This window comes from Physcomitrium patens, chromosome 25, assembly GCF_059467195.1.
Source record: "Physcomitrium patens ecotype Gransden chromosome 25, ASM5946719v1, whole genome shotgun sequence".
Lineage (NCBI taxonomy): Eukaryota > Viridiplantae > Streptophyta > Bryopsida > Funariales > Funariaceae > Physcomitrium > Physcomitrium patens.
Window position 1 is genome coordinate 12,412,785 of NC_143434.1, and position 27,865 is coordinate 12,440,649.

Genomic DNA, 27,865 nt, shown 5'->3' on the forward strand with positions numbered 1-27,865 from the left:
ATTAAGGTGAAATTTGGCATGATATTAGAAGACTTGAAGATCAAGCTATATACCAATTTTAAATTATAGTTAATAGTTGAAAAAGAAGAAATCATTGTTAGAACATTTGAATCAACTTTCAAGTTGGCTGCTAGGTAATATGAATGCGGTTTTTGGACGTTTTTTCATGATTTGTAAGTTGGATTAAAGTAAATTATTTTTAAGAATATATAAGACTTATAGTGGAATTTTTATGCCAAATTTTGTTCTAAGTGGATAATTAGATTAAGATCTATAGTTTACTAAAACTTGTTGATTATGATGAAGGTTTGCAAAAAAAATCAAAATTACCTAATTATGAAAGTAACAAGGAAATTAGAGTTTATGTATGGTTGAGATTACTAAAAAGAATATTTTTGAGCATTTTATATTAGATTTAAGTATTTTTGAATAAAAATTCAAATTATATATTTTTTTTAATAAAGATGAGATATATTAAGATTCTTGAATAAATACAAAACACAATCCCACCTTTCATAGCTAGATGCTTGGTACATTCTCAAATATGACAATATGTATTATAATAGTGGTTTCCATCTTTGTGAATTAACTCTAGAAGCAACTTCACTTGGCTGCAATGGACTTGGATATTGATGCTCTAGAGCTTGTATAAATCTTCTTTGATATCATCTTTCATTCTTATGAATTAACTTGTGTCATTATTTTAGATTGACATCCACGCTTCACAAGAAGTTTTTAACAAGTCTTATTTAAGCTATTAGATACACAACTTTTTATATCTATAGCCTTCTATTGTCAAACAGATGGACAAACAAAGCTTGCAAATTGAACCTTAAAAGATATGCTATAGGCATTTGTGGTGGTTTATTTTAATGATTGGAATGAATTCTTAATATCCTTGGAGTTTTCTTACAATGATAGTATTCAAGTAAGTACTGATCATTTACCATTTTTTCTTAATATTGGTCAATATTCAATTATACTAACAACTTTCTATCATTCAATTGACATCAACAACTCAATAATGGAGGAATTTATACAACAGCTTACAATGGCCTTATAAGAGGCATAACTTTGTCTCTTTATTGCACAAAATTGATAAAAGTAGTATGTAGATAACTAATAGCAATAAAAGATCTTCTGGGAGGGTGATCACATGTTATTCTCCAACACAAACTTGCCACTAACTACATCAATTCAAACCCGTAAACTAACACTTTGGTAGATTGGAGCTTTTCATATTTTTGTAGTATTTTTTGCTATTGCATACCACTTTAAGTTTTTGCCACATATTCAGATCTATCTAATCTTTTATATTTTGCAATTGAAAGATCTTCATATTGAGCCAAAGTACTTTCAAGATTGACACCAACTACCACTACTACCACCAATTGTAGTTGATAACCAACAAGAATATGAAACGGATAATATTTTGTAATATTGCTATCTTTACCATAGCAGTGAATGTCCACAACTTCAGTACAAAGTTCTTTAAAAAAGTTATCCCATCTACAATATAACGTGAGAACCTCCACAAAACCTCACCTATATTGAAAAAACACAATAAGTAAGACACAAGAGAAGTGTCAAATGAGATACCTTTTACTTCTAATATCTTTTATTTATATATAGAATTTACATCTATTGTGCCTCAATTTCATTCTCATTCATCTTTATTTCATCCAACTAAACCTTAGATTTCATTTAACTTAGCTGCCACTTCAAACCTTAGTTGCCACTATAAAACTTAGCTGCTACCTTGGTAACTTTTTTATTACCTTTTGGTACCTTTTAACTATTAGTAACTTATGTTAAATAATATCTTTTATTTGTCTAATATTTATTTTATCACTGTCACTTAGCTATTGATTAAAGGTTTCTAATTCCAATGCCTTTGTCAATTTGTAATGTCTATCCTTCACCAATGCTTTTGTATGTAAATTGATAAGCATGTCTTTTGTTGTACAATACTTCATTTCAATCACTTCTATTTCAATCTTTTTTCATATGAAGTGATGTTGAATGTCAATGTGTTTTATCCTTGAATGATGCTTTGGATTCTTTGCAAAGATAATACATCCTTGATTGTTACATTTTATTGGAGTTGCATTTAATTGCACAAGGCCAATATCTTCTAAAACTTATCTTAGCCATATTGCCTCCATTGCATCATGACTTATAACCATGTATTTTGTCTCTATTATTGACTTTGTAATTATTGGTTGTCTCTTATAATTCCATGAAATTACTCCCACTCTAATAAAGAATATATTTACTATTGTTAATCTTCTATTATTAGTATCTCTAGTCTAATCTACATCATAATAATGATGTAATGTAATATTATCACCTCCAAGGAACAATTTGAAAATCAAAGTGCCTTATAAGTACTTCATGATCTTCTTAATGGTTGCCCAATGGATTGCTTCAGCCTTTGACATGTGTTGACTCATAATACTCATCGCACATGTAAGATCCATTCTTATATCAACCATTGCATACATAAGTGAGCCTATTGTTGCTTTGTATGGAACATCTTTTATTTCATCTTCAACTTCAACAAATTCCTCATCTGTGAGCTTCATCAACTTTATATTGGCTTCCAATAGTGTTTCAATAAGCTTGCACTCCTTCATGTTGAATCGTTTCAACTTTTACTTCAATATACTTCTTTTGGCTCAATATAATGATCTTCTTAGTTGGATTTCTCACAAACTCTACTCCTAAGCAATAGTGGAGCTCTCCCAAATTACTCATCTCAAAATCTATTGTTAGCTTTATCTTCAATCAATCCATCTTTTTCAAGGTATTGATCAAGTGTCAAGGACAAGAACTCGATAAAAAGAAATTCAAACAAGTGAGCCTTGACTCGAAGAAAGGTAACAAAATATAAATAAATAAGTATGTATATTGAAAGAGAAACTGGAATGGCTATTGCCAAAAGATAAGAAAACTAGAGACCCTTGAAACTAGATTAGAAGCAAGAAAGAAGTTCACAAGAGTGAAGAAGGCTTCACTCTTGTCTCTATATGTACTATTCAACTAAGGACTACGTGGCGACGTTCTATAGGACCTCCAATATGTGTTGACTTTGTAGGACACATGCCTTGACTTACAAGGTAAGTTATTCTACATAATTAGCTTGATCTTCAAGCTAACAACATGTGTGATACATGGCCAACTTGTTGACCACGTTTCTAATCCAAAAAATCAATTAAAGACACCTATGAAGTCAAAGCAGTATCTATGAAGCTTCTAAGAAGCTACTATATTAAATACTATAGAATTAACTTACTTTTACCTACTTTTACTTACTTCCACCTACTTGTATATGTAGTTACTAGCTTACATGAGTATGTCCGTGATATTATCCCCTCTTTTAGGGACGAGTTCCATGAGGAGCGGTCATCATATGTTGAGAAAATCTATGATGCAACGAATTATATTTGCCACATACTCTGATCTTTGTTCTCTTCAAAGATGATTGATAGGGCCTCTCAACCATCGGTAATCTCCATACCAGGGCGGGAAGACCACCCAATTATTTGATCATTGTTGAGGTCTTCATAACTTCCTTCAAATAGGACATTTGGAACACCATCAGGAGTTGTTTCTACCTCTAGCAAAATCACCAAACATCGAGAGTCCCTTCCCAAATCGTGATACCAAATGTGTTATATCTCGCCATCTATTCGAAAAAGAATATGTTATTTTTGAAGATCTTCATCTCGATTACGTCGTCTTGAAGGTTGTAATAATCGTAATGTCTCGTCCGATAGGTCTGCAAATGAAGGCACTTAAGTCGAATCCATTGGTTGTTGGTTCTCCATCTCCTGAGCGTCACTATTGTAAAGAAGCTACGAACAAGGATTGAAAGTAGAATATTATCTTGCCAAGATGTTGTTTCTTTTATAAAGAAGATTTTCATCTTGATTTTGATGGATGTTATCGATGAAAAGCCTCCACCGCCTTTGCTGCATTTTCAAGATTCTTTATTGGCTCCCATGTACGTTCACTAATATCATATCTGTGCCAATGGATAAGATATTCTAATTTATTTCGGCGCCGCCTTGAATTTAAGACTTTTTCTACTTCAAACTCCTCATTATTGTCCACTTCTATAAAAAGAGGTGGAACTTGTCGTCTTCTTGGTATGTCCACTATCTTGTATGGTTCAAGAAGAGACACGTGGAATACTCGATGGATTTTCATTGCCTCCGGTAGATATAAACGATATGCAACTGGATTGATTTGTGTAAAAATAGAAAATGGTCTAAGTCTTTGATAGTCCAATTTTTTACAAGGACAAGTGGTCTTGATATTGCGACAAAATAGCCATACCTTATCACCTAAGACAAATGGTGGTTGTTCCTTTCGATAGACATCCGCATTGATCTTTTGTTGTTCTTGAGCCTCTTTTAATTGCACATTCATCATTACATGTAGCTCTGATAAATGAATCACCAAATCTTTTGCAGTAGGATTATCAACTTTTGAAAAGTCAAAAGTATCAAGTTGTGGATGATAACCATAATTAATAAAGAAAGGTGTTTGTTTTGTAGAAGAATGTACTGTATTATTGTAAGCAAACTCTGCCAATGGCAAAAGAGTTGTCCAATCATCTTGTTGGTAATTAATCGTATATCTTAAATATTGCTCTAAAACTTGATTAACACGCTCCGTTTGTCCATCAGTTTGAAGATAGAATGCCAAAGATAATTTTATATCCACTTTTAAAATCTTAAAAAGAGTCCACTAAAATCTTGATACAAATTGAGTTCCCCTATCTAATATAATATCCTTGGATAATCCATGATAGCAATAGATATTGTCAAAAAAGAGCTTAGCTGTTTCTTCACATGTGATAGATTTTGTACATGGTACAAAATGTGCCATCTTGATAAAACGATCTACTATCACGAATATAGAGTCATAAGAACCTAAGATTGAAAGATCCGTGATGAAGTCCATAGAAACAGAAGACCATGGTTGTTGTGGAATGGATAATGGTTGAAGAAGTCTAAAAGGTCGATGACGAGGAGTTTTTGATCTTGAGCAAACATCACATGATTGTACAAAATCTTTGATTGCCTTCCATATTTGAGGCCACCAAAAATCCCTAGATATCACTTCTAAAGTCTTATTATATTTCAAATGTCCTCCTGCTGGAAAGTCGTGACGAGCTTTAAGAATACGTAAATGTGCTTGTCCTTCTGGAATATATAGACATCCTTCGAAATAGAGTAGGTTGTTCTTGAATTTAAATTTAGAGGGATCATGAGATTTAGAAGAATTATTCTTGATATTATGAATAAGAGGGTCTAAAGACATACTTAACTGGATTTTCTTAAGAAAAGTTAAATCAACAGTCAATGTTGATTTTATTGTTCAAAGATGAAATTACTCCGGCTTCAAGAGAACCATTCTTTGTTGCTCAAAAGCAGCATCTCCTTCTTTTGGTGCAAGATAAGAATGTCTAGACAAGGCATCGGAAAAACCTTGTTGTTCTCCTGGCCGATAAGTGATGATGAACTCAAATCTTGATAAAGACATGCTCCAACGAACTTGACGACGATTTAATATGTATGCTGACATAAAATACTCGAGGTTCTTGTGATCCATATATATGGTGACTGGACTGAAAGTGCCTTCCAGATAATGATGCTATTCTTTAAAAGAATCCACGATTGCAAGAAGTTCTTTGTCGTGGATCTCATAATTGACTTCTGCTGCTGAGAATTTTCTTGAATGAAAGGCTATTGGATGAAGTTTGTCATCTGTTTCCATTTGTGATAAAACCACATCCAGAGCAAAGTCTGATGCATCTGTTTCCTTAAAGAATGCTTTGAAAAAATCAACACGATATAAGATTGGTGCAGAAACAAACGCTGTCTTTAAAGATTCAAAAGCAACTTCCGCTTCTTGATTCTATTGGAGTTTGTCTTTACAAGTCAAATATGTAAGTAGAGCTGCAACTCGAGAGAAGTCCTTGATGAAGATTCAATAGTAGTTCGCAAATCCCCAAAAAACATTGGACATCTCTTACCGTTTTTGGGATCTTCCAATCTATAATAGTTTGAACTTTCTTAGAATCCATGATAAGTCCATCATTTGAAATGATGTAACCTAAGAAATCGACTTGAGTAGTGTGAAATACACACTTTTTTTTATCTTGGCATAGAGTCCCACTGTCATACTGTAAATGCTTACAGTATATAAAAATTAGTTAAAATATATTATATGTTGATAAATCTAGATGTGTAATAGAGTGGCTAGTAGATTAAATTAAAAAGAGTTGGTATGAAAAAAAAACTTTGTTTTGTTTTCCTTACTTAGTTTGATTATAGTATATAAAAGTTATAGAATCTTAATATTAAGTATGAAGCCTTGAAAGGAGATAGGGGCCTAAAGATGAAGATTTAAACTAATAGGAGGTTAATTGGGAGGGATGAAACCAAGGCATGGTTGGATGAAGGTAGAATTAAGGATCTTCATCCCCATTGGTCGAAATCTATGCCCAATGGACTTTTAGGAGGCTGCCCGCGACCTTGATAAGGGTTTCGGCGACTTCAAAGGGGCCATTAGGAAATCGGAGGCAAGGGTTGTAAATTTTAGGATTTTGGCTACAATTTTTGTGAAAATTTTATAGGGTTTAGAGTTAGGGTAAATAAGTTATAGCCGTTTGAAGTTAAGGTATCAATTTGAGACCTCCTGTTACTCTTTTGGATTTAAGAGGAGTTTTACGGAAGCTTTTGGAGATCGAAAGATGCGGCTGGAAGGGCGACTTCAAGACATACATCTTTTGGGAAGGAAATTTTGTATTTGGAGTTTATGTGAAGGAGTTATAGGGAGTTAAAGACAATGCATTCAAATCAAAGGCAGTAAGTGAGTGGTTTTGTTCAAAGTAGTGTTAGGAGCCATAACTTGAGTTTTCGAACGAAATTTTGGCTCAAACTTTGGAAGAATGTAAATATTTGTGTTAAAAAGCTATCTATATAAGTTTCGTGGAATTTGGACTTATGGTTTGTGAGGTATGAAGAAAATTGTGTGCGGGTATATAAAGATTAGGGTTTTGAAGATATCTCAAGATCCGCGATGAATTTGCGGTTGAAATTTGTTGTACAAATTAATAACAACATATTAGTACTTCATGTAAATTTTGATCTTGTTTGGACGGTTGGATCAAGAGTTATGAGGTGTTGAGGTTCAGGAGAATTTCCACACAAGGATATACAAGGTTTTAGAGTACTTCTACCATATTTTGGGTGTTGTTGGTTATTTAAGACTTAAGTATTTGGTGTAATTGTCCCAAAAGGAAAACTTATATATATAAAATTAGGGTTTCCTTATTTTAAGCTTGATTGAGCAATTAGTGATAGCCAGAAGCACAGCGCTTTCTTGAGGCAAAACCTCTCTACCCTGACACCGCATCTCTTAATTTTTGTAATGCACGACAAACATGAAAATCATATTCTTCTAGATTCTTAGAATAGATCAAGATATCGTCTAAATAACAGACCACAAAATCGTCCAAAAACTCTCGAAAAACATCATTCATTAGATGTTGAAAAGCTCCTGGTGCATTTGTAAGTCCAAAAGGCATGACATTGTATTCAAAATGTCCATACCAAGTTCGAAACGTAGTCTTCCATTCATCTCCTTCTTTGATGCGTACTAGATTGTATACCCCCCAACGATCTATTTTTGTATAGATCTTAGCTTAATTCAGTTGATTAAGAAGTCCAGATATTAAAGGTAGTGGATACTTGTTCTTGATAGTAATCTTGTTGAGTCCTCGATAATCAACACACATCCGCAATGATCCATCTTTTTTCTTCACAAATAGAATTGGAATTCCTGTTGAAGATTTAGAATGGCATATGAAATTCTTGGCTAGATTTTCTTCAAAATACTCCTTGAGTTCAGTCAACTCATTTTGTGATAAATTGTAAATTGGTCCAAATGGCAGTTGTGCTCCTTCTTGAAGGTCAATCGAGCAATCATAGGGACGATGTTTCGAGAGTGTATTCACATTTTTTTTTTCAAATACATCTTGAAATTCTTGATATTGACTTCGAATGCCACTTGAAGTCTTTCTACTAGTAGAAACAGGTGTGGTATAAATAATATATGGTGATTCTTTCATAGCAGCATGCAAGAAAGCTTTTGCACCTATAAATTTAGATTTAATTGAACTGGACTTATGACTCTCTACCTCATTAACTACACTGTTAGTTCTACTTTTAGAGAAAGTAAGAATTCAGGAAATCCAATCTATTTGAGGGTTATATTTTTCTAACCACGATAAACCTAAAATGATTGGATTAGAGAGAGATCTAATGATATAAATACTACAAAACTATTATGACTATTGATTATTACTTCGATAAGAAGGGTTTCGTGAGTAATATCTCCAGAAGACAATGGACGACCATCTATGACTTCTATATGAACAAGTTTAGTTTTCTTTACTAAAGATATGCTATGTCTTTTAGTAAATTCTTCATCTAAGAAACACGCTGAGGCTCTTGAATCTAAGAAGGTAGAGACTTTGTAATATTTAGGTCCTAAAATAATATTTAATATAAAACAAGAAGAGGGCTTTGAGGAGAGAATATGACCTTTACTAGATGTTGTGTAAGGTTCCAACCGCACGGTCCCTATTGTAGCTGGACAAACTTGTTTTCTGACATATTGTCTTCTTTAACACCCATACTCCTCATTTTGTGATTACGTCATTTCTTTGGACAATGTTGAGTAATGTGCTTTGATTCTCCATAATATAAACATAATCCTTCTTGACGATGTCGAGTCTTTTTTTGCTCAGTAAGAGGTTTGAAACGTACTGCATCAATTTGTATATCCTCTACTTCCAAATGTATGTGTTGAAGAGGTGTTGGTGATGCCATTGAATTATAGTAATATTGAGGTCGATTCTCAGATCGAAATTCAAAAAGGTGATTGTCGCACTTCATCGCAAATTCAATTGCTTGACTCAATGTTTGAGGATCAGGTAAGTTGAGCATTAATTTTTTTACCTCATATTATAATCCATAGAAAAATTGGCTAATAAGTGCAACATCATCCCACTTGATATCAATTACAAGTTGTGAAAATTGTGAAGCGTACAATGTTATTGATTAGTTGCCTTGCCGTAAAATACGGATCTTATTGGTTGTAATATGAATTACATCATATTCTCCATACAAAGATCAAAACTCTGCTAGAAAAGCCTCTAGATTATCCAATATTGGATCTCGTCATTCAAGAAAAGATGAAAACCACGATAGTGCTGAACTTGAAAGAAGCATACCAATGAATCTAACTTGCGATCCTGGAGTTGGATAGCTTTAGGATTGAAGTTCAATCATAAGTTACACTTGATTGATAAATCCTTGAAACTTGGATCTGGTGCCATCAAACTTCTTGGGTAGGATAATTCTTGGTTCTCTAACACTAGAAGGGCGTTCCACTATAGGAAAAAGGACATGATTTGGTGCAGATGTTGAAGCAGCTTCATCCATTTCTATATCTTCACTTCTAGCCAATCTTGTTGCTCCTTGTGGTGGTAAATTGAGTTGATGCATCGCAAGCATTAACTCTCTCAATTGCTCTTACATTTGTACTATTGCACTCTTTATTCTAATAATTTTTGCCATGATAACACTTAGAAAAGAAAAGATGTCTAATATCACTCAAGACAAATAGAAGAGAGGACTTGAGAACAAAGAAAATACTAAGGACAATGTAAATTTAAAAGAGGATAATCTTCAACTTCTAATATGCTTATATCTTATCAAGAAAAAGGGGTAACCCACTCTTAATCAAGATTAGATAATGCTCTAATATTGTAGGTGTACTCTTATCAATGTGTCAAGGACAAGAACTCGATATAAAGAAATTCAGACAAGTGAGCCTTCACTCAAAGAAAGGTAACAAAATATAAATAAACAAGTATGTATATTGAAAGAGAAATTGGAATGGCTATTGTGAAAAGACAAGAAAATTAGAGACCCTTGAAACTAGACTAGAAGCAAGAAATAAATTGACAAGAGTGAAGAAGGCTTCACTCTTGTCTCTATATATACTATCCAACTAGGGACTACATGGCGACGTTCTACAGGACCTCCAATATGTGTTGACTTTGTAAGATACATGCCTTGACTTACAAGACAAGTTTTTCTATGTGTGGGCCATATAGTTAGCTTGATCTTCAAGCTAACAACATGTATGGCACATGGCCAACTTTTTGACCACGTTTTTAATCCAAAAAGTCAATTAAAGACACCTATGAAGTCTAAGCAGCATTGTCGTATTGTAACACGAGTATACTGTAAAAATTTAAAGAAAGCGGACTTTTATTAATGTTCACTTACCTCAAATATTGGGAGCAACGACCGATTCCAGTGCAAATACTGAGAGGCTAGGGTCAGTCACCCCATTATAGTCAATCGGAGCATACTGAAATGCTCCATTCGATTCCAATAACGGGAGTCAGTAGAAAGGAAAAAGACCAATTCAACGACGGGTGAACCTGGTTCGAAGAGCCAATTGGATCCAATTTCAAGACATCCAATCCAGGTCTTACTACGAGCCTCTTACGCAATATGAGACCTGAATTGGTCGGGCAACCCAATGCGGTCCAATTTCAAGACATCCAATCCGGGTCCTCTTAGCCAATATGAGACCTGAATTAGTCGGGCGATTCAATGTGGTTCCAATTACGGGGATTTCGATTGTGTTTCAGGCTGTCCTGTTCTCTGTGCCGTTTCACAAAACGTTGTTTTTGGTAAAAGGATCTCTTAAAGGTAAAAATGGAGGAGAGAACTCTGACGGCGGAGCCAATTTCAGATCCAAGATGGAAGATTGAAGAAATTCAGTGGCTAGGGTTTGAAAGAGGGGAGAATTAGGGTTAAAGGGGAGGATAGGTTAAGAAATGAAGGGGAGAGAATAATTTTTTTTAGAGAAGGGTCGGAGAGCTAGCTTCATGCTTCAGGGGGGGAAAAAAGACAGAGAATTGGGTTTTTTTTCTTCATAGGATTTTGAAAAGACTGAGACAATCGTTGTTGAAGTCAGTGTTGTAATGGTGAATTCGGATTTTTAATGAAGTGGGTTTGATTACTCTTGACTGTTTTGAGAAATCGAGTTACATCTGTGATGAAGAATTAAAAGGGTGTCTATAGGATTGAGTATGCGGAGTGAATGAAATTTATTGGATTAATCTAACAAGACAGTCAGTGGATACAAGATCGTGAGTATAAAGCGGTATCAAAGATTAGCAGTTTGGGTTGTTTGGAGTTCTCTGTAACGTCTAGAGACCTATCAACTGGGGCAAAAAGGACTTTGACAAGCAGTCGAAGGGCATCCGTATAGATTTATGGTATATTCTTGTAGTCATTTATATTCCAACAGTCAATAACCGATAGACTGCTTGAATATTGGCGAATCTCCATACTACCTTCTATAGCCAGACGCCCGACGCGTTCTCGAGTAGGAAAGCACGTAATACGACAACATCTATAAAGCTTCTAAGAAGCTTCTATATTAAATTCTATAGAATTAACTTATTTTTACTTACTTTTACTTATTTCCACCTATTTGTATATGTAATTACTAGCTTATATGAGTATGTCCATGACATCAAGATGACTAAATCATCAACATAGAAAACAACAATCATCAAGAAGATTTTTGATTACATCATATACATGGAATGATTAGCATCGCTTTTACAAATTCTTCATTCACAAAGAATATGTCGATGCATTGGTACCATGTCCTTGGTGATTGCTTAAGCCTATACAAGGATTTTTTCAACTTACAAACAAGGTATTACTTTCTTTCTTCAACAAATCTTTGAAGTTGATCTATGTAGATGTCTTCTTCCAACTCTCCATTCAAGAAATCCATGTTTACATCCATTTGATGCATTTCCAAGTCCATTGCTATCTCAATTGCCACAATAGTTCTGATAATGGTGAATTTGGCCATAAAAGCAAATATCTCATTAAAAACAATATTAGCAACTAATGAGTAGCTTTTGGTGATCAATCTTACTTTATATCTCATAACATTATCTATTACATCCCTCTTTGTTCTAAATACCCACTTGCAACCAATTCAAGCTTGATTTGGTGGGAGTTGAGTCAATTCCTATATTCCATTGTCCATGAGTGATTGATATTCTTATTCCATAGATTTTTTTTCCTTCAAAGCATTTGTGGACTTCATTGCATCACACAAATTCAACGGATCAGTAAGAAGTATAATATTAGTATATTTTTTACTTACTTGAAGAAAGATGTGATTCTTCTACCATTTGCCACATTATTTTCTATCTTTCAAAGAATATCTCCTTTCATTTAAAGAAGACTCAACTTGTTGTATTTTATGGTCTCCTCCAACCTTCTTTTCTTTTGTAGATAGTCTTTTCTCTCTCAAAGGTTGACAATCCTCATCACCATCATCATCAACATCTTTATGCTCTTTATTGTTGGTCTTAGCATTTTTAAAGGCCTTATTCTCCACCTTTTGTACCTCTTCATCTTCATTTCTACCTTTACAACTATCATTGTCTTCATCTTCTTTATTCTTTGCTGAATTTGAAGATGTATCTAGAAACATACTATTACTCCTACTTGGACACATCTCCAAGTGCTTACAAGTACTCTTGTGTTTTAAAATTTAACATCTTTTTGGTTTCCAATTACATAAGTCTATAAGCCTTTGTACTTTCACAATATCCAACAAAGACATATTTTGTATCTTTTGTATCAAATTTTGATCTCATACAATCTAATGTCTTTGCATATGGTATGCATCCAAAGGTCTTTATGTGGAAAATACAAGGTTTTCTCCTATTCCAAGATTCTTTCGGAATTTTTGATGTAAATATAATTGTAAGGCATTTGTTCTTTGTATACACTGCTACTACCATAGCTTCTGTTCAATACTCAAATCCAAGATTTTGGGCATGTAACATATTCCTTACCATCTATACAATGGTCCGATTTGCTCTTTTAGAAATTCTATTTTGTTGTGGAGTGTAAGAAGTGGAGGTTTGTCTTGCAATACCATGCATCTTTAAGAAATCATTAAATTGCTTTGATATATACTCACCTCCATTGTCCGTACGCAATACCTTGATTTTGCATTCACATTACTTCTTGACAAGTGCCTTAAACTCCTTAAACCTTGTGAAAAATTCACTCTTTGCTTCGAGGATGAAAATCCACATCTTCCTTAAAAAACTATCAATGAATGTAACAAAGTACCTTGCACCTCCCATTGATGGCATCTTCATAGGTCCACAAACATCAAAATGGACAATTTTCAATAATTTGGTTGCACGTTATCATGGTAGAGAGAGTATGCCTCAAAAAAGCATTGGACTTCTAGCTGCTACTAAATACTCAATCAAGTTAAGATATAAAAATATTAAGTTTATATATAAAATATTTTTTTTTTGGCAATAACATTAAAACATAAGCCCAAGTATCAAGTTAACAACCAAATTTATGATAAAGTATCTTAAAACCTTATATATCCTTATGAGAAATGTTTTCCAAATTTCAATAGCTCATACCTCACGATTAGACTATCTAAACAATCTTAAATTTTTCAAAAAGTACTGATATACTTTCAAAAACTTTCACAAAAAAATTCAACTGCAAATTCATTACAAATCTTGAGATATCACCAAAATCCTAACAGTAGCTTTAAACCTTAGCTTACATACATTTGCATGCTAATTTCTTCATATCTCACAAAATAAGTACTTAAATACCATGAAACTTTGATCTATAGCTTTTTAACTTAATAACTCACACTTATGAAAATTTTGAGCTAAGAATTCGTCTAGAAACTTAACATATGGCTCTAACTATTACTATCAACAAAATAACTCACTTACTGACTTTGAATTACATATATTACCTTCAATGACCTATAACTCCTTTATCCAAACTTAGAATTTATCAAATAATATGTGTAAAGTATAGTCAAAGAATGGACCTCTCCAATTCTAATTGCCTATCTTTCATTGCTCTTTGTACACATATGTTAAGCTTCAAAGAATGATACTTAGTACGAATTTGACACCTTAACTTTGAATACCTATATTTCCTTCACAAAAACTCAAAATCATACAATATCTTCACCCAAATTATATTCAAAATCCTGAACTTACTGACCTTAGTCTCAAAATCTCGAATGAATTTAAAAGAAAAATCCTAATCCTTAATAAGGCCTCGGACAGCCTCCTTGAAGTCCATTGGACATGGCCTTCGACCAATAAGAACAAAGATCTCTATTCCTTGCCTTCATCCAACCACGCCTTGTTTTCATCCCTCTCAATAAGCCTCCTACTAATAAAAAATTTCTTCTTTAGACTCTAATCTCCTCTCAAGGCTTCATACTAATATTTAGGTTTTATAATTTTTTTAAAATGCTATAATTAAAAAGATAAAACTCAAAATAAAGTTTCTTAAATCCACTCTCTTTAAATTAATCTATTAACTATTCTAACATATACTAAGACTTATGAACATATTATATGTTCTAACTAATTTTTACATACTACAAGCTTTTACAATATGACAATAGGTTGCAACTCCACTTGGAAATATAGCCCTTTGTTATTTGCCTTGAATATAACCTTCACAAACAAGTGTCATAGCATTGTGGCTTATATGACCAAGATCTAAGCCATTTATTATGGATTAAAGCTCCTTCATGCTCTTGGCATTCAAATAACCAAGAAGTCGATGCCAAATACCAAACTTGTCTTAATCTTCAAGAAATTCAACAAATATCGCCACTTTAACTCCATTCACCTTCTTACATTTATTGAAGTAGAGGTTGCCATCTCTAAAGCCCTTTGCAACATCATCACCTTCCAATATCTTCATAAAACATCCATTCTTATCAAATTATACTTTACAACCATGTGAAACAAGTTTATTCACCAAGAAGAAGTTTTTCTTCATCTTTGGTACATGTCAGACGTCCTTTAATCTAATTCTCTTAGTTTAGCCTTTCTTAACAATCTCTAGTATAATAGAGCCTATTCCAATAGCTTGTACTAAGTCATTGTCTTCTATGAGTATGTTTATTACTAAAATTTCTTCATAAGTGTTAAATGAATACTTGCATGGAGTCATATACTTGGTAGTATTCGAATCTACAATCCTTTTGGATATGGCAGCTATACAAGTACCTTCACTTTCCATGAATGGATAATCATTACTTTCATATTCATCAAAAATATTGTTTTTACTTTCTCTATCTTCTTTCTTAGCCTTATAGCAATTTGTAGCAAAATGATTTGGTTTTCTACAAATGAAGTAAGTTCTTGCATTGCCACATTGGTTAGAATAACTTCTCTTTCTTTGTCTTGAAAATAAAGCCAAATCCTCACTTTGAGGCTCTTTTTCTTTCTTCTTGGTTACTTCATGAGTAAGTCTTGCCGTCACATAATCCATTGTCAGCTCTTTTAGTTTGATGGACTGTAATGCCACAATGAGGTAGTTGTAGGACTCAAAAAGACTCATAAGTAAGGTCATGACAATATTACTTTCTTCTAAAGCCTTATTAACAATTGCAAGTTGATTAGCAAGGGCCTTTACCTTATTGACATGAGCCATGAAGTCATCACCTTCTTTCATCTTGCAAGTGAAGAATTTTCTCCTTGTGAAGATGATATTGGATAAGTTCTTTCTTTTATATATATTGGAAAGGATCTTCTATACTTTTACTGGTCCTTTACAAGAGATGATATGAAAAAAACTAGCTTCATCTAAATTAGTGGCAATCATGCCAAAAGCCTTCTTTTTATGTCTTGTAAAAGCCTTCTTCTTCTTAGCATCAACATGCATACTTAGAAGCTCTTTATTTTCATCTACAATGTTCTAAAGGTCCAAAGATGCAAACAAAAGTTCTATTTTGACCTTCTAATGGTAAAAATTATCACCTTTAAACTTTTCAATCACTCTCAAATCTTCACCTTCAATAGAAGCCATGTCTAAGAATAAGTCTATCAAAAAATATAAAAAAAAAGAGTCTCTATGTGCTTAAAATCACCAAAACAATTTTGTACTAGTAAAATCTTAGAATGCCCTCTTGTGAACAAATGAGTGTTTCATCATTCCAAACACTGCCAACTCAACTTTCAAAGCTTCTAACAAGTATGTGGATTCCAATTAGTCTCACCATCAATTATTTTTTTAACTCATAAAATTCACTTTCTCACTAAAACTTCCACAATACCAAAGATACTATAAAGGTCTTTATATAAAGTCTTAATCACTCAATTCTAGAAATTAAGAATCTTCAAACAGATGTTAGGGATCTATAAGGTCCAAATCAGAACCTCCATAAGTCAAAACACAAGATTAGATCATACAAATCCTAACGTTAGCAAATACCATAAAGTCTATTGCATACAAGAGCAACAACTAGCAAATAACTTTAACTTACTTAAGAAGCACAATCAAGTGTGTGTGGGTCTATAACCTATTGAAAAAATACAATAAGCAAGAGACAAGTAGAAATCAACAAGGTTAGACATAAAAGAAGTGTGGAATGAGATGCCTATCACTTCCAATACCTTTTACTTATAGGTAGAATTTACATCCATTGTGGCTCAACTTTATTATCATTCATCTTTATTTCATTCAATTGAACCTTAGATTCCACTTAACATAGCTGCCACTCCCAACCCTAGCTGGCACAATAAACTCTAGCCACCATCTTCATAACTTTTTTATTACTTTTTGTTGCCCTTTAATCATTAATAACTTACGTTAGGTAATATCTTTTATTTATTCAATATTTATTTTATCAATCCATTGCCAAGAAAGAATTCGGAGATACCATCAAAAACAAAACAAAGACGTTTCATATTAATGGAAGAGAATTAACTATAACAGAATATAGATGAGATAGTTGTATTATTGACACATAGGGATAGATAATTAGAACTATGGAAGTTTCTAGAATTGAAGTTAGATTAGTGAATTAGATAGAATCTATTATAGAATATTCTAGATAGAGAGTAAGGTGGTTATTTAGATGGGATCTATCATAAATCCTCTTAGAAGAGGCTTAAGGTGATTAACCAAGTAGGGCCTATCATGAAATCTTCTAAAAGGAGTTTAAAGGGGTTATCTAAGTAGGATCCACTACTTAAGAACATTACAAAAAATTTAGGGTAGTAGAACAAACAATAAATATGACTAACCAAGGTCTTTTGGAAAATCTAGTCAAGTATTATTTTGGACTTTTTCCTTAATATAATTGAATTTTGTATCTTCTTGTTTTTTTTTGTTCTATTTTATTTTTGGTTGCTCAATTTTATCTTTCACGTTCTATTCTATTAAGTTCTGTTTTGTTTTGTTAAGGTCCAGTTTGTCCTACCTTGTGATGAAGTTTTATGTTGCTGTGGATTAGAAGGGTCTTAGACTCCCAAGATAGACTAATCATGTTTCATTCTTAAATGCTATTTTGACTTTATATATGATTTCTTATTGGTTGATAGGTTAGAAACTTGGTCAACAAACTACCTATGTACCACATGTGTTGGTAGCTTGCAGAACAATCTAACTTTATAGTGCCTATGTAGAAAACTTATCTTCTAAGTCAAGATACTTGTCATACATAGTCAACATATTTTTGGAGGTCTTGTAAAACATTACTACATAGATTGTAGGTAGATAGTATATGTCACCTCCCTAAAGTATGCAAAGAAGAGGTGACTCGCGTGGAGATTCCACCATGAAGGATCGAAGTAATAAGTGAGTACTAGAAGGGAGAAGTCTCCCAGATAATGCAAAAGCAGATACTTGGGGACGATGACTTCCTAGGGAGTTCATGGAGGACTAAGCCTCCGAGAACTCCCTTGGCCCCATCTTGTTGCGGTAGCCACATGGGATAGTTTGTTGACCCAAACTATGAAGGGAGACACCAGCCTGAGGCAAAGGCCATAGGATTGCCTAACGTTGAAAAGGTAACGGACAGAGATACTTCTCACCAAAAAGAGGGGAATTTGGTCCCGGGTGACTAAACTCCTAGCGCCTTGAGATTCGTGCCGCAAGTCTGGACTGAAGTCACAGTTTGGATTGAACAAAGTAAAGGTTCATTGGTAACTAACTAGAGGTCTGGTTGGATGCAAATAGCGAGTGCTGGTGATTCTAGGTAAAGAATTGGAACATTACAAGTATATATAGAGGTAAGAATGAAGCCTTCTTCACTCTTGTCAATTCCTTTCTTGCTTCTAATTTAGATTGAAGAGTCTCTAATTTCTTTGTCTTTTAGCAATAGCTATTCCAATTTCTTTTTTATATACATAATTCTTTATTTTTATTTTATTTCTTTTCTTTTGACATAGATTTTCCAAGTTTATGCATCATCTTTTTGTGTATGTCCTTGATATGTATAGACCAAAGATTCTTTATCTTCTAATATATAACTTTTAAGTTATTCTCTCTCTCTCTCTCTCTCTCTCTCTCTCTCTCTCTCTCTCTCTATATATATATATATATATATATATATATATATACATATGTCATTTTAAATATTTATATTTTAAAATATTGTTATTATGTCTATTTGATGAAATTTTAATTCTTTAATTGCATCAAGTCTAAGAACTATATAAATTGAAGTTATTTTTTTACTATCAAAATAAAAGTCTCATTATACTTAATGCTTTCTTTTTGAGCATGAATTTTGATAACAAGTATTATATTATAATACTTTATTAAATTATTTTTATTGTAATCAATATTAAAAATCTATTTACATCTAATATATTTTTTACCTATTGATAGAGATGTCAAAGTCGATGCCTTAATATTAATAAGATTTTGATACTTCAAATCTATTCTTTATTTTTATTTCTAAACATCATCTTTTTTTTATAATTTTAATGAAAGTAATTGGTACTTTAGTGCTTGTTTAAAAAATATATACCATGCAAAATTAAAATATAAATAACTTAAAAGGCAATCAAGCCAATCATGATTCATCAATTATTTTTAGATTTTTTAATTTATGTACTTATAAATTAATTTATATAGGTAAAGATAGAAATAAAGAAAGAATTAGAGGTGTGATTGTAACAACTTATTGATATCCAAATATATAAGCTTGCAATCAAATGTCTTTTACTAAAGATAAAGATTCAATTATTGAATGTTGTTGTCATTTTCTAAATCTTCTATACATTGCTATTTTTATTTTCAAAATTAAATGTAGAATCTATAGACTCAATCTTAATGACCATTTTAAAAGTCTTATCATTAGAAACCTCTAAACTGCCTTCTATTTTATTAAGATTTTTACATTTAACAAACTTGACATGACAATTCTTGAACATTAAGCCATATTCAATATCATAGAAAAAATAGTACTTATTATCCTCAATGTATCTTAGAAAAATATATTTTTTATTTTTAGGATTATATTTTGTATATTTTTATCTAAAATATGTATATAGACATCATATCTAAAATTATAAAGAATTTTGATTAATAATATTTAATTTAATCAAACTTCTTTTAATATTTTTTCTTCCAAAGTTATAGTAGAAGCAAAATTAAGGACATTTATTGATGCAATGTTGATGGCTTGTATATAGAATGCATTAAAAAGTTGCTTATATTTCAATAAGCACTTAATACTCTTAATTAATGTCCAATTCATATATTCTATAATTCCATTTTGTTGAGGTATATAAAGTAAAGAGATTTATTATTCAATGTCATGTTCTTCACAAAAGTGCTTAAAAGCCTTGAATATATATATTCACCACCATTGTTACTATGTAATTTTAGAATATTAAAGCCTATTTTTTTTTTCAACTAGAGCCTTAAAAATCTTAAATTTTTCTAAGACTTCCATCTTTTGCTCTATAAAATATACAAAAATAATTTCTTAAAAAACTACCAAAAAAAGAAAAAAAATATTTTTTCCTTCAATAAACTTCAAGAATTTAATTATAAAGGTCTTTCCTTTTATTTAAAAGTATTGTAATATTTTTTGTAATAAACACTTCTTTTATAAAATTCTAAATTTTTTATCCTTGCCAAAATCCAAAGGACTAACCATATCATCTCATTGTAATTTATTCAAGCCTATAATGCAAAGATGACCAAATTATTGAGGCTAAAAATCTAAATTATTTGTGATTTGTCTTCTCACATAAATAAGTAAAATTATATTTGTATGTGAAGATTCTAATAGCTTTAAAATCTAATATCCTTCATAATAATATTTTCACGTCTCACAAGACAATTGTTTGATTTGAAGTTGACTTCATAACTTTGATCTATTATTTTGCTAACTAAAAAAAAATTCTAAGCCAATCTTGTGACGTGCAAGATATCATGCACATATTTCCAAATCTTATTTGAAGGTTGAAAATAAATCTAATTCTTTTGTTTAATGGTTGATCTAATACCATTTTTTTGATAAATCTTAGGACAAAGTGATAGGTTGTCATAGCTTAAAAATAAACTTTAATTTCAGATCATATGCTAAAAATTACATAAAACAATATACCACTTTTTATCATTTATAGTAAAAAATAATATTGCCACAACATATATTCATTGTAATATTTTTTTTGGTTTGTCATAATTTTTTGTTGTTTTTAAAAACAATTATTCAACCTCCTTGATTTTATATCCTTCTTTTTGTTCCAACACTCTTTTTTATAGTTATCTTCTTTACTAAAATATCTAAATTTGATAACGCCTTTGTAAGCATGAGAAATTAGGTCAAAGACATAAATTTCAAAGAACCAAAAAATCAATATATTCTTGTATCACTAAAAAAAAAAAAAAAAAAAAGTAATCACTCAAAGATGGTATAATATTAAAATAGAATGGATATTATATAAGATAAGAAAATTAGAGACTCTTAAGACAAGAGTAAGGGCAAGAAAGACATTGACAAGAGTGAAGAAGGTTACATACTGCTAATGCATCCTTTGAGATAGATCTTACATTCTTATTATAAGAATCTTATTGTAGTAGGTGAGTAATGACCATTTGTCATATTAATTTGATTAAATATAAATTTCTAGAAACATCACATGCATATTGAAAGTTTCTTCAATACTTCCTAGTATTGCTATGACAAAGTATATATCTGAAACTTTCTTGTCCATATTTTCTTAATTAGATATTATTGTAATTGTTTAAGTATCATACATAGCTATAGGTCTAAATTTTAATATTTAATTAAAATAAATATAATATTTTTAAAAATATATTTTTTATATTGTGCTTATATTTAAAATAATTATTAGTAATAAGATATTATTTAGATTAAGATAATAAAAAAATATAGATTTCTTCACATGATATAATAAAAAATATATATGAATATTTAAAAAATAATAAAATAATAAAACATGCAATATTAAATCTACCTCATGATTTAAAAAAATACTATTTCTATTATAATTTCTTTATAAGGTCCTATTATATTTCATAAGTAAATAAATATGTATCATATATAGTTTAATTATTGCAAATCATTTCCTTGTATCATGGCTGAGTGATATTGTAATAACTAATTTCTATTGAAAACTTGGCTCAATATTTTTTTTAATTAACATATCAATGAGCAGTAAAGGTATATTAGTATATGACACTAGATTATTACAAGAACCTCAAAAAAAAAAAAAAAAAAAAAAAATAAGAAGAAGAAGAAGAGATTTCTTGTTCATTCTTTTAGGGGATATAATTTTTTTAAAAAATAAAATCAGCCTTAACTATTTACTATTTTTTTTATTTAACCATTATATATATATATATATATATATATATATATATATATTTGACTTTAGAATTTTTTTAGTAATACAATCGACCTATCTATTATTTTTAAACTAATTAAAATCCATAATACAAGCATGATAATACGCCTTCTCCTTATCAAATTTGTTTTTAAAAAATTTCCATCAAAAAAAATATTTATAAAATACAGTGTTATGGTTTCCTATTTATTTTGAAAAAATTCTTCTTCATATAAGATTAATAACTTATCACCTAATAAATTTGTAGTCAATGAAAATGACGTATAAACTATTTTCACTGATTTTTAGTTCTTTAATACTTATAAGATTAAATTTTTATCTGTTTACTATATTATTTTTTTAATATAAGAAATATCAAAAATTGAATTAAAGTATGTAATCTCTAAAAAATTGATATTGAGTTTTTTTTTTTCTTTTTTTCTTTTTTTCTTTTTTCTTTTAATCTAGTTAAAGCTTTTATAAATGATTATTTAAGTAGAATAATATAAAGTTAAGAAAATTAAAAATAATAAAAAGGAAATATAAAGAATGTAGATATTTGAAAATTTTTAATTTATAAAATTAATTTAAAATTAAATTATATTAAATCAATATTTTTATTTTCTAATATTTTATTTTATTTTATTTTTTAGTTTTCCGTAACCAGCTTATTCTGCATAGTAAGTTTACGGTATAAAATATTAAAATTCAAAATTCTTATTGAATATTAAATATTTTAAATTTTTGCTAAAATTATTTATTAACGGATCAGAAATTTTTATTAATTTTTGTAATTTATTCAATACAGTGGATTATGTAAAAGTTCAAAGAATAATCACTATTAATTTAGTTTATCATATGATTTTAAATTTTTATTTCAAAGTTATAATTATAATAACTTTAATAAAAGAAAAGTGCTGGTTTTCTATTAATTTATTATTTTAGTTGTTACTACTATGATGGATTTTGCATTTAAAGCATGTTTGGGATTTTTTGTTTTAGTTTTGGATTATAATCATATAATATTATTATTCAGAATACATTATGATTATTTATTGGTGATTTTTTATTTTGAGGATATATAAATATATATATATATATATATATAAATTACCAACTTATATGAACCGAATGTAATTTTTCTTTTTTTATCATTCAATTTCAGTCTTCAGCATATTTGTACAGTTGATTTTGTTCAATCCTCGAAGCCCCCTGGTGCTGCATGCATGAATAGAAATGTGAGGAAGAAAAGAATGACGTAACATTTTCTGTTCATTATGGCCATGCACTCTCAACGCTAGAATATGAGAGTCATGGATGTATTAAATTTTTTATGTGGTTTTGGTGACTCTGCAGGGTTTACAAATTGTCCGGCATTCATTCCCTACCTCCCTCTCTCCCTTGGCCTTGCCTTGCCTTCTCTCCTTCTTTTCCTTTCCTTCCATCTCTAGTCTTCGTTCCATTCTTCCCCTTCCCTTCCTTCCTTCCCCCATCTTCCAGGTTCTACTTTTTCCACGTCTGAGACTTTCCCTCATGGGTTGTTGTTGTTGTTGTTGGTGCTGCTGCCACTATTTTTTTCTGCGCTGTTGTGCAGCTCAAGCACTTTCTTCCAGGATGTAGGTTTCTATGTTCTTGAGTCTCAACGTTTGTATCAATGTTCAGTTTAATTTTGATGAGTAGGGCTTGTGGTTTGCGGGATGGACACTTCAGCAACAGATTGCCATGAGGAAACTCAGGTTTTGCACTGTAATTCCCATTCTAGTCTACGATTGTAGGTTATACTAATTTCGAGTTCAGGCTATCTTAGTATAACCTGAACAAGAAGTTCACTCTTATTTCGATTATTTGGATTTTTTCTGAAACTTTCAATAATATTTTGAAACGAGGTTGCAACTACAGGTCAAGGGTGACCCACTTCTGTTCACAACCTGAAATTGCTGTAATTGTCTTGTGCAGCGAGGCTTTTTTATTTTGCTAATGGAACAGCCCAGGAAGGAGTAACGTTTTCATTATGCTTACTGATCCCTCACAACGTTCAGTGATATTGTAACTCGAAGTTAGGATCAAGAGCTCTTGCGGAGTTTGTTACAATTCTTTTTTACCATTCAAAGTCGTTTCAGCTAATACTAGAGGTTTGAGGTTAACCAAGCCCATTCGCAAGCTTTTGTCTTCACACGGTAACATGACCATTTTGATCAAGACACCTAGCAGAATAACTCTTGTAACAAATGTGTCTAATCTAGTGGATTGAATGTTGAGAACATCAGAGTTTTCAGTGGAAGTCGTGGCTCAATTTTAGAGTCTACAATCGATTAATTTGCGTCGTTGTCCTTTCTCGTGGTAAATTTCTGTTACGGCTAGTGAGCGCACTCTAGTCTAGAAATACTTGGTTTTCAGATTGGGTTAATTCTGGTATAGCTGGGCATATAAAGAAGTGGGGTGCTCGTGCTTTTTGTTATCTTTTCGGAATTTTAAGTCCAAGATGCCATGATTAAAATCAGTATGACGAGGAGATAGAAATTGTTCCCCAAACTCCGCGTTCTTAGTTGCAAGGGAATCTTTCGGTGCAAGCGTACAGTTAAGTAGACGATGATTTTGCATGTATTAATTTCACATTCATTATTCATCATACTGTTTTCCTGAAGCTGGGGGAACCTTCAATTTTGGGAACTTGACATGTTCATCTGTATCTGCATGTTAAGGGAATTGGAACAAGTCGGAAAATCTATGTGCTCAATCTCTGAACTTGAGTGCTGTTAATGCTGGTGACCATTTTGGTTCGGAACCCCTAGACACGAGGAGGGTTTATTACTGAGAAACATTTTTGTGGGTTGTCATTGCAGGGAATGTTTGTAGGCGATTGAGGTGCCGATTGAGAATGGGATTTGGTGGGATTTGTCTCGCGATTTTCATTATTCTCTGTGATCTATGGCATATGCATCTGGCCACCTTACAACCCATAGTGGGAAGAGGTGCAGAGGATATTACCACATTACCCATCGTTATCGAGTCTCATGGGAGGAAAATGCTGCAAGATGATGAGGTACAGTGTCCTCTCGATTTCTCAATCCTCAATAAGTACACATGGATCAATAATGAATGTGGCTGGACGCAAAACACGTCCACATGCTGCATTGCAGTTTTATCAGGGATGGGTCTCTCACTGTCCAAGTATCTAAGAGAAACGGAGCTTTTTGAGCTTGAAGATGCCACGACAACAGACGTATGTTTGAACAATTTTCAGTTTCAGCTACGACAGATTGGTGTGCAAAGAGATGTGGTGACCGAGTGTTTTAAGCGGCCGAATCCGTTGGACTTTGAATCCTCTATGTTCATTAGAAGTCCCTCGCTGTGCCAAGGAATTCAAACTGTAGATGATTTTAGGAAGACAGTAGGTCAGACGGCAATCGAGAACTCGTGCAAGAGCGACCTCGGAAATCATGATCAGTGCACATTATGTGTCAATGATATGCATATTGTGATTGACAAGTTGGTGAAGATAAATGCTTCCAAAAGTTCAGAGTGTTTTGATTTTGTGCTCATCTATGCGGCTGGGGTGGTAAATATCGATGGGCCATGGGATCGTGGCACCGCATATTGTATTCTTGCTGTTGCGAGCGGAGTGCCGAGTGCCAGTAAAAAGGTGAAGTTAGGGTTGTACGTAGGCCTGGGTGCCCTGGGTGCTGGCGTAACTAGTCTTGCAGTTGGGGGTGCCTTTTGGTATTGGTCGATGCGGAGACGAGCCGCCATTCATCGAAAGTTTGTTGATCGCAACAGTAAGATACTGAAGTCTAACGCCTCCTCATTGGTGTGGTATGAATGGTCGAAGCTCAAAGCTGCTACACATGGGTTCACACAGGAATATCTCTTGGGAGAAGGTGGTTACGGTAGTGTATACAAGGGGGAGCTCAAAGATGGGCGCATGATTGCAGTGAAAAGATTCAGAAATTGCATGTCTGAGGGAGATGTGGACTTTCTCAACGAGGTGGAGGTAATCAGTAAAGTAAAACACAGGCATCTGTTGGTTCTCCATGGGTGTTGTGTTGCAACCAGCAACAATGAAGGACATCAACGGATGCTAGTGTACGACTACATGAGGCATGGAAGCCTCGCTGACTACCTTTTCAACAAGAACAATCCCGTGCTGGAATGGCCGGAGCGGCGGCAAATAGGAATTGGCATGGCAAAAGGGCTTGCCTACTTGCATGCGGAGGTTGTGCCCCACATCATCCATCGGGACATCAAACCCAGCAACATATTGTTAGACGAGCACTTCCACGCTCGTGTTGCAGACTTTGGCCTTGCGAAGCTCACACCAGAGAACGAAACACATTTCACGACGCACATCGTAGGGACACACGGCTATGTTGCCCCCGAATACGCCCTGTATGGGCAATTGACTGGGAAAAGCGACGTATACAGCTTTGGTGTCTGCCTGCTGGAGCTTCTGAGCGGCCGTCCGGCGCTCGCGGAATCGAAGGAGAATCCCAATTTATGCTTGGTCACGGATTGGGCGTGGTGGCTGGTCAAAGAAGGTAGAACGATGGACGTGGTAGATGTCAATATTCGGCATAAGGGTCCTCAAGATGTGATGCAACGGTTTGTCATGGTTGGCATCCTATGTGCGCATGTTTTAGTTGATTTCCGCCCATCAATGACTGAAGCGTTGCGGATGCTGGAAGGAGACACTGACATTCCTGAGATCCCCGATCGTCCTCTCCCCTTGAACTTCGACATGCTCGACCTAGAGTCCAACTCCTACTGCAACTCTGCTCAGTTTACCCCCAGCAGAGAAGGGTCTATCAGCAAAAGTGAGCTTTTGAGATAGCATTGATCAATGAATCGTTGCCAAGATTAAATTTCTATTTCACACTTTGAAGCTGAATCTGGCAGGTTATTTCTAATTTAAATGGGGTACTTCATTTGACGCGCATCAAGAAACTCAAATTCAAATTATCGAAATAAGATCAATGAATCGGAGTGCAGCTGAGTGTCCCACACCTCAAAACTGATTACCATGCAACAACGAAATTGTAGGTTTGATTGATGTACAGAGCCTAGGTATCTTAGTTCTTGGGTTGTTAATTGTACAATAGAAAAAGCATTTTAATTCGGATGATGGTTGTTGGTTTCTATCCGACATGGTGGTTATTGTTGTCAAGCTGTCAGTTTTAGGGAGGAACCATGCCCAGCAGGGCCTCGGATGACTCACGAGAAAAGATTTCTCATACCAGAACGTGAGTAGTGGAAAGTTGAAAAATGTCTCTTTTGATGATATAATATAATATGGTTACAGGGCCATCATATCTTGTAAGATGGACTTGACCATTCCATGAAAACGCTTGAATTGCACCTAAAAAGCGTTCTTCTTCATCTTTTCCTCTTAGGGTCTCTGGATTGATTTTATAATTATGAAGCCAACTGAGTGAGACTTCTTAATTTAGACTAATTAAAGGATTTAGAAGTTGAGACCTCACCTTCTCTAAATTGTAAAAATCTTCTAACCATTCACTTCATATTTTGGCTTATCATAAAAATTTGTGGTGGATTTAAAAAATTTCCTAATTAGATAAATTAAACTTTTATTTAAAAAAAAAAAGTTTTGTTAGCTTCAAAGATTTTGTATAATGATTTAATCAAGAAAAAACCAAGAATAAAATTTTAGCTTCTTTTTTAATTTTATAAATTTTTGGTTTGTTCATATATATATATATATATATTAATTTAATTTTGTAGCTTGATTGAAATATCCATTTAAAAAACCTTATAAGTTGTATTATAAATAATATTTGTTTTAAATTCAATTTTATTTATGTTTAAATTGCTTAAAACTAATTTTATTATTAACAATAAGTTTAATAAAGTTATTGGAGATTTATTGCATATTAAGCACATTCACCATTTTAATTTTATTAAGGTTCTAAAAACATCTATTAAAGAAATAAGTATATTCTCAAAAAATCATAGGACTTATCATTCAATCAAAACATATATATACATATATATAGATAAGATTTTATAAATTAATATATGTAAAAAACTCTAAATCTGAAAATAGACTAA

General features: G+C 32.5%; 1 protein-coding gene across 6 annotated transcripts; it reads left to right on the top strand.

Moving 5' to 3' along the window:
- Positions 1-23,184: 23,184 nt before the first annotated feature.
- LOC112277229 (putative LRR receptor-like serine/threonine-protein kinase RKF3) lies at positions 23,185-27,141 on the top strand. Of its 6 annotated transcripts, XM_090247624.1 has the most exons (4): positions 23,186-23,538; positions 23,759-23,934; positions 24,646-24,845; positions 25,632-27,141. In XM_090247624.1, exons 3-4 carry the CDS (start codon positions 24,681-24,683, stop codon positions 26,628-26,630), a joined length of 1,164 nt encoding a protein of 387 aa, XP_090103750.1. In that variant the 5' UTR covers positions 23,186-23,538; positions 23,759-23,934; positions 24,646-24,680; the 3' UTR covers positions 26,631-27,141. The 6 variants fall into 6 exon arrangements, with proteins under 6 accessions (XP_090103749.1, XP_090103747.1, XP_090103748.1 ...); XM_090247623.1 differs by having other exon boundaries at positions 23,185-23,548; positions 24,646-27,141; XM_090247621.1 differs by having other exon boundaries at positions 23,185-23,538; positions 23,759-24,379; positions 24,646-27,141.
- Positions 27,142-27,865: the final 724 nt, after the last annotated feature.

What these genes read in the sequence shown, in the direction of transcription:
- LOC112277229 (XM_090247623.1), top strand. Translation starts at nt 24,681, where the DNA reads ATGGGATTTGGTGGGATTTGTCTCGCGATTTTCATTATTCTCTGTGAT.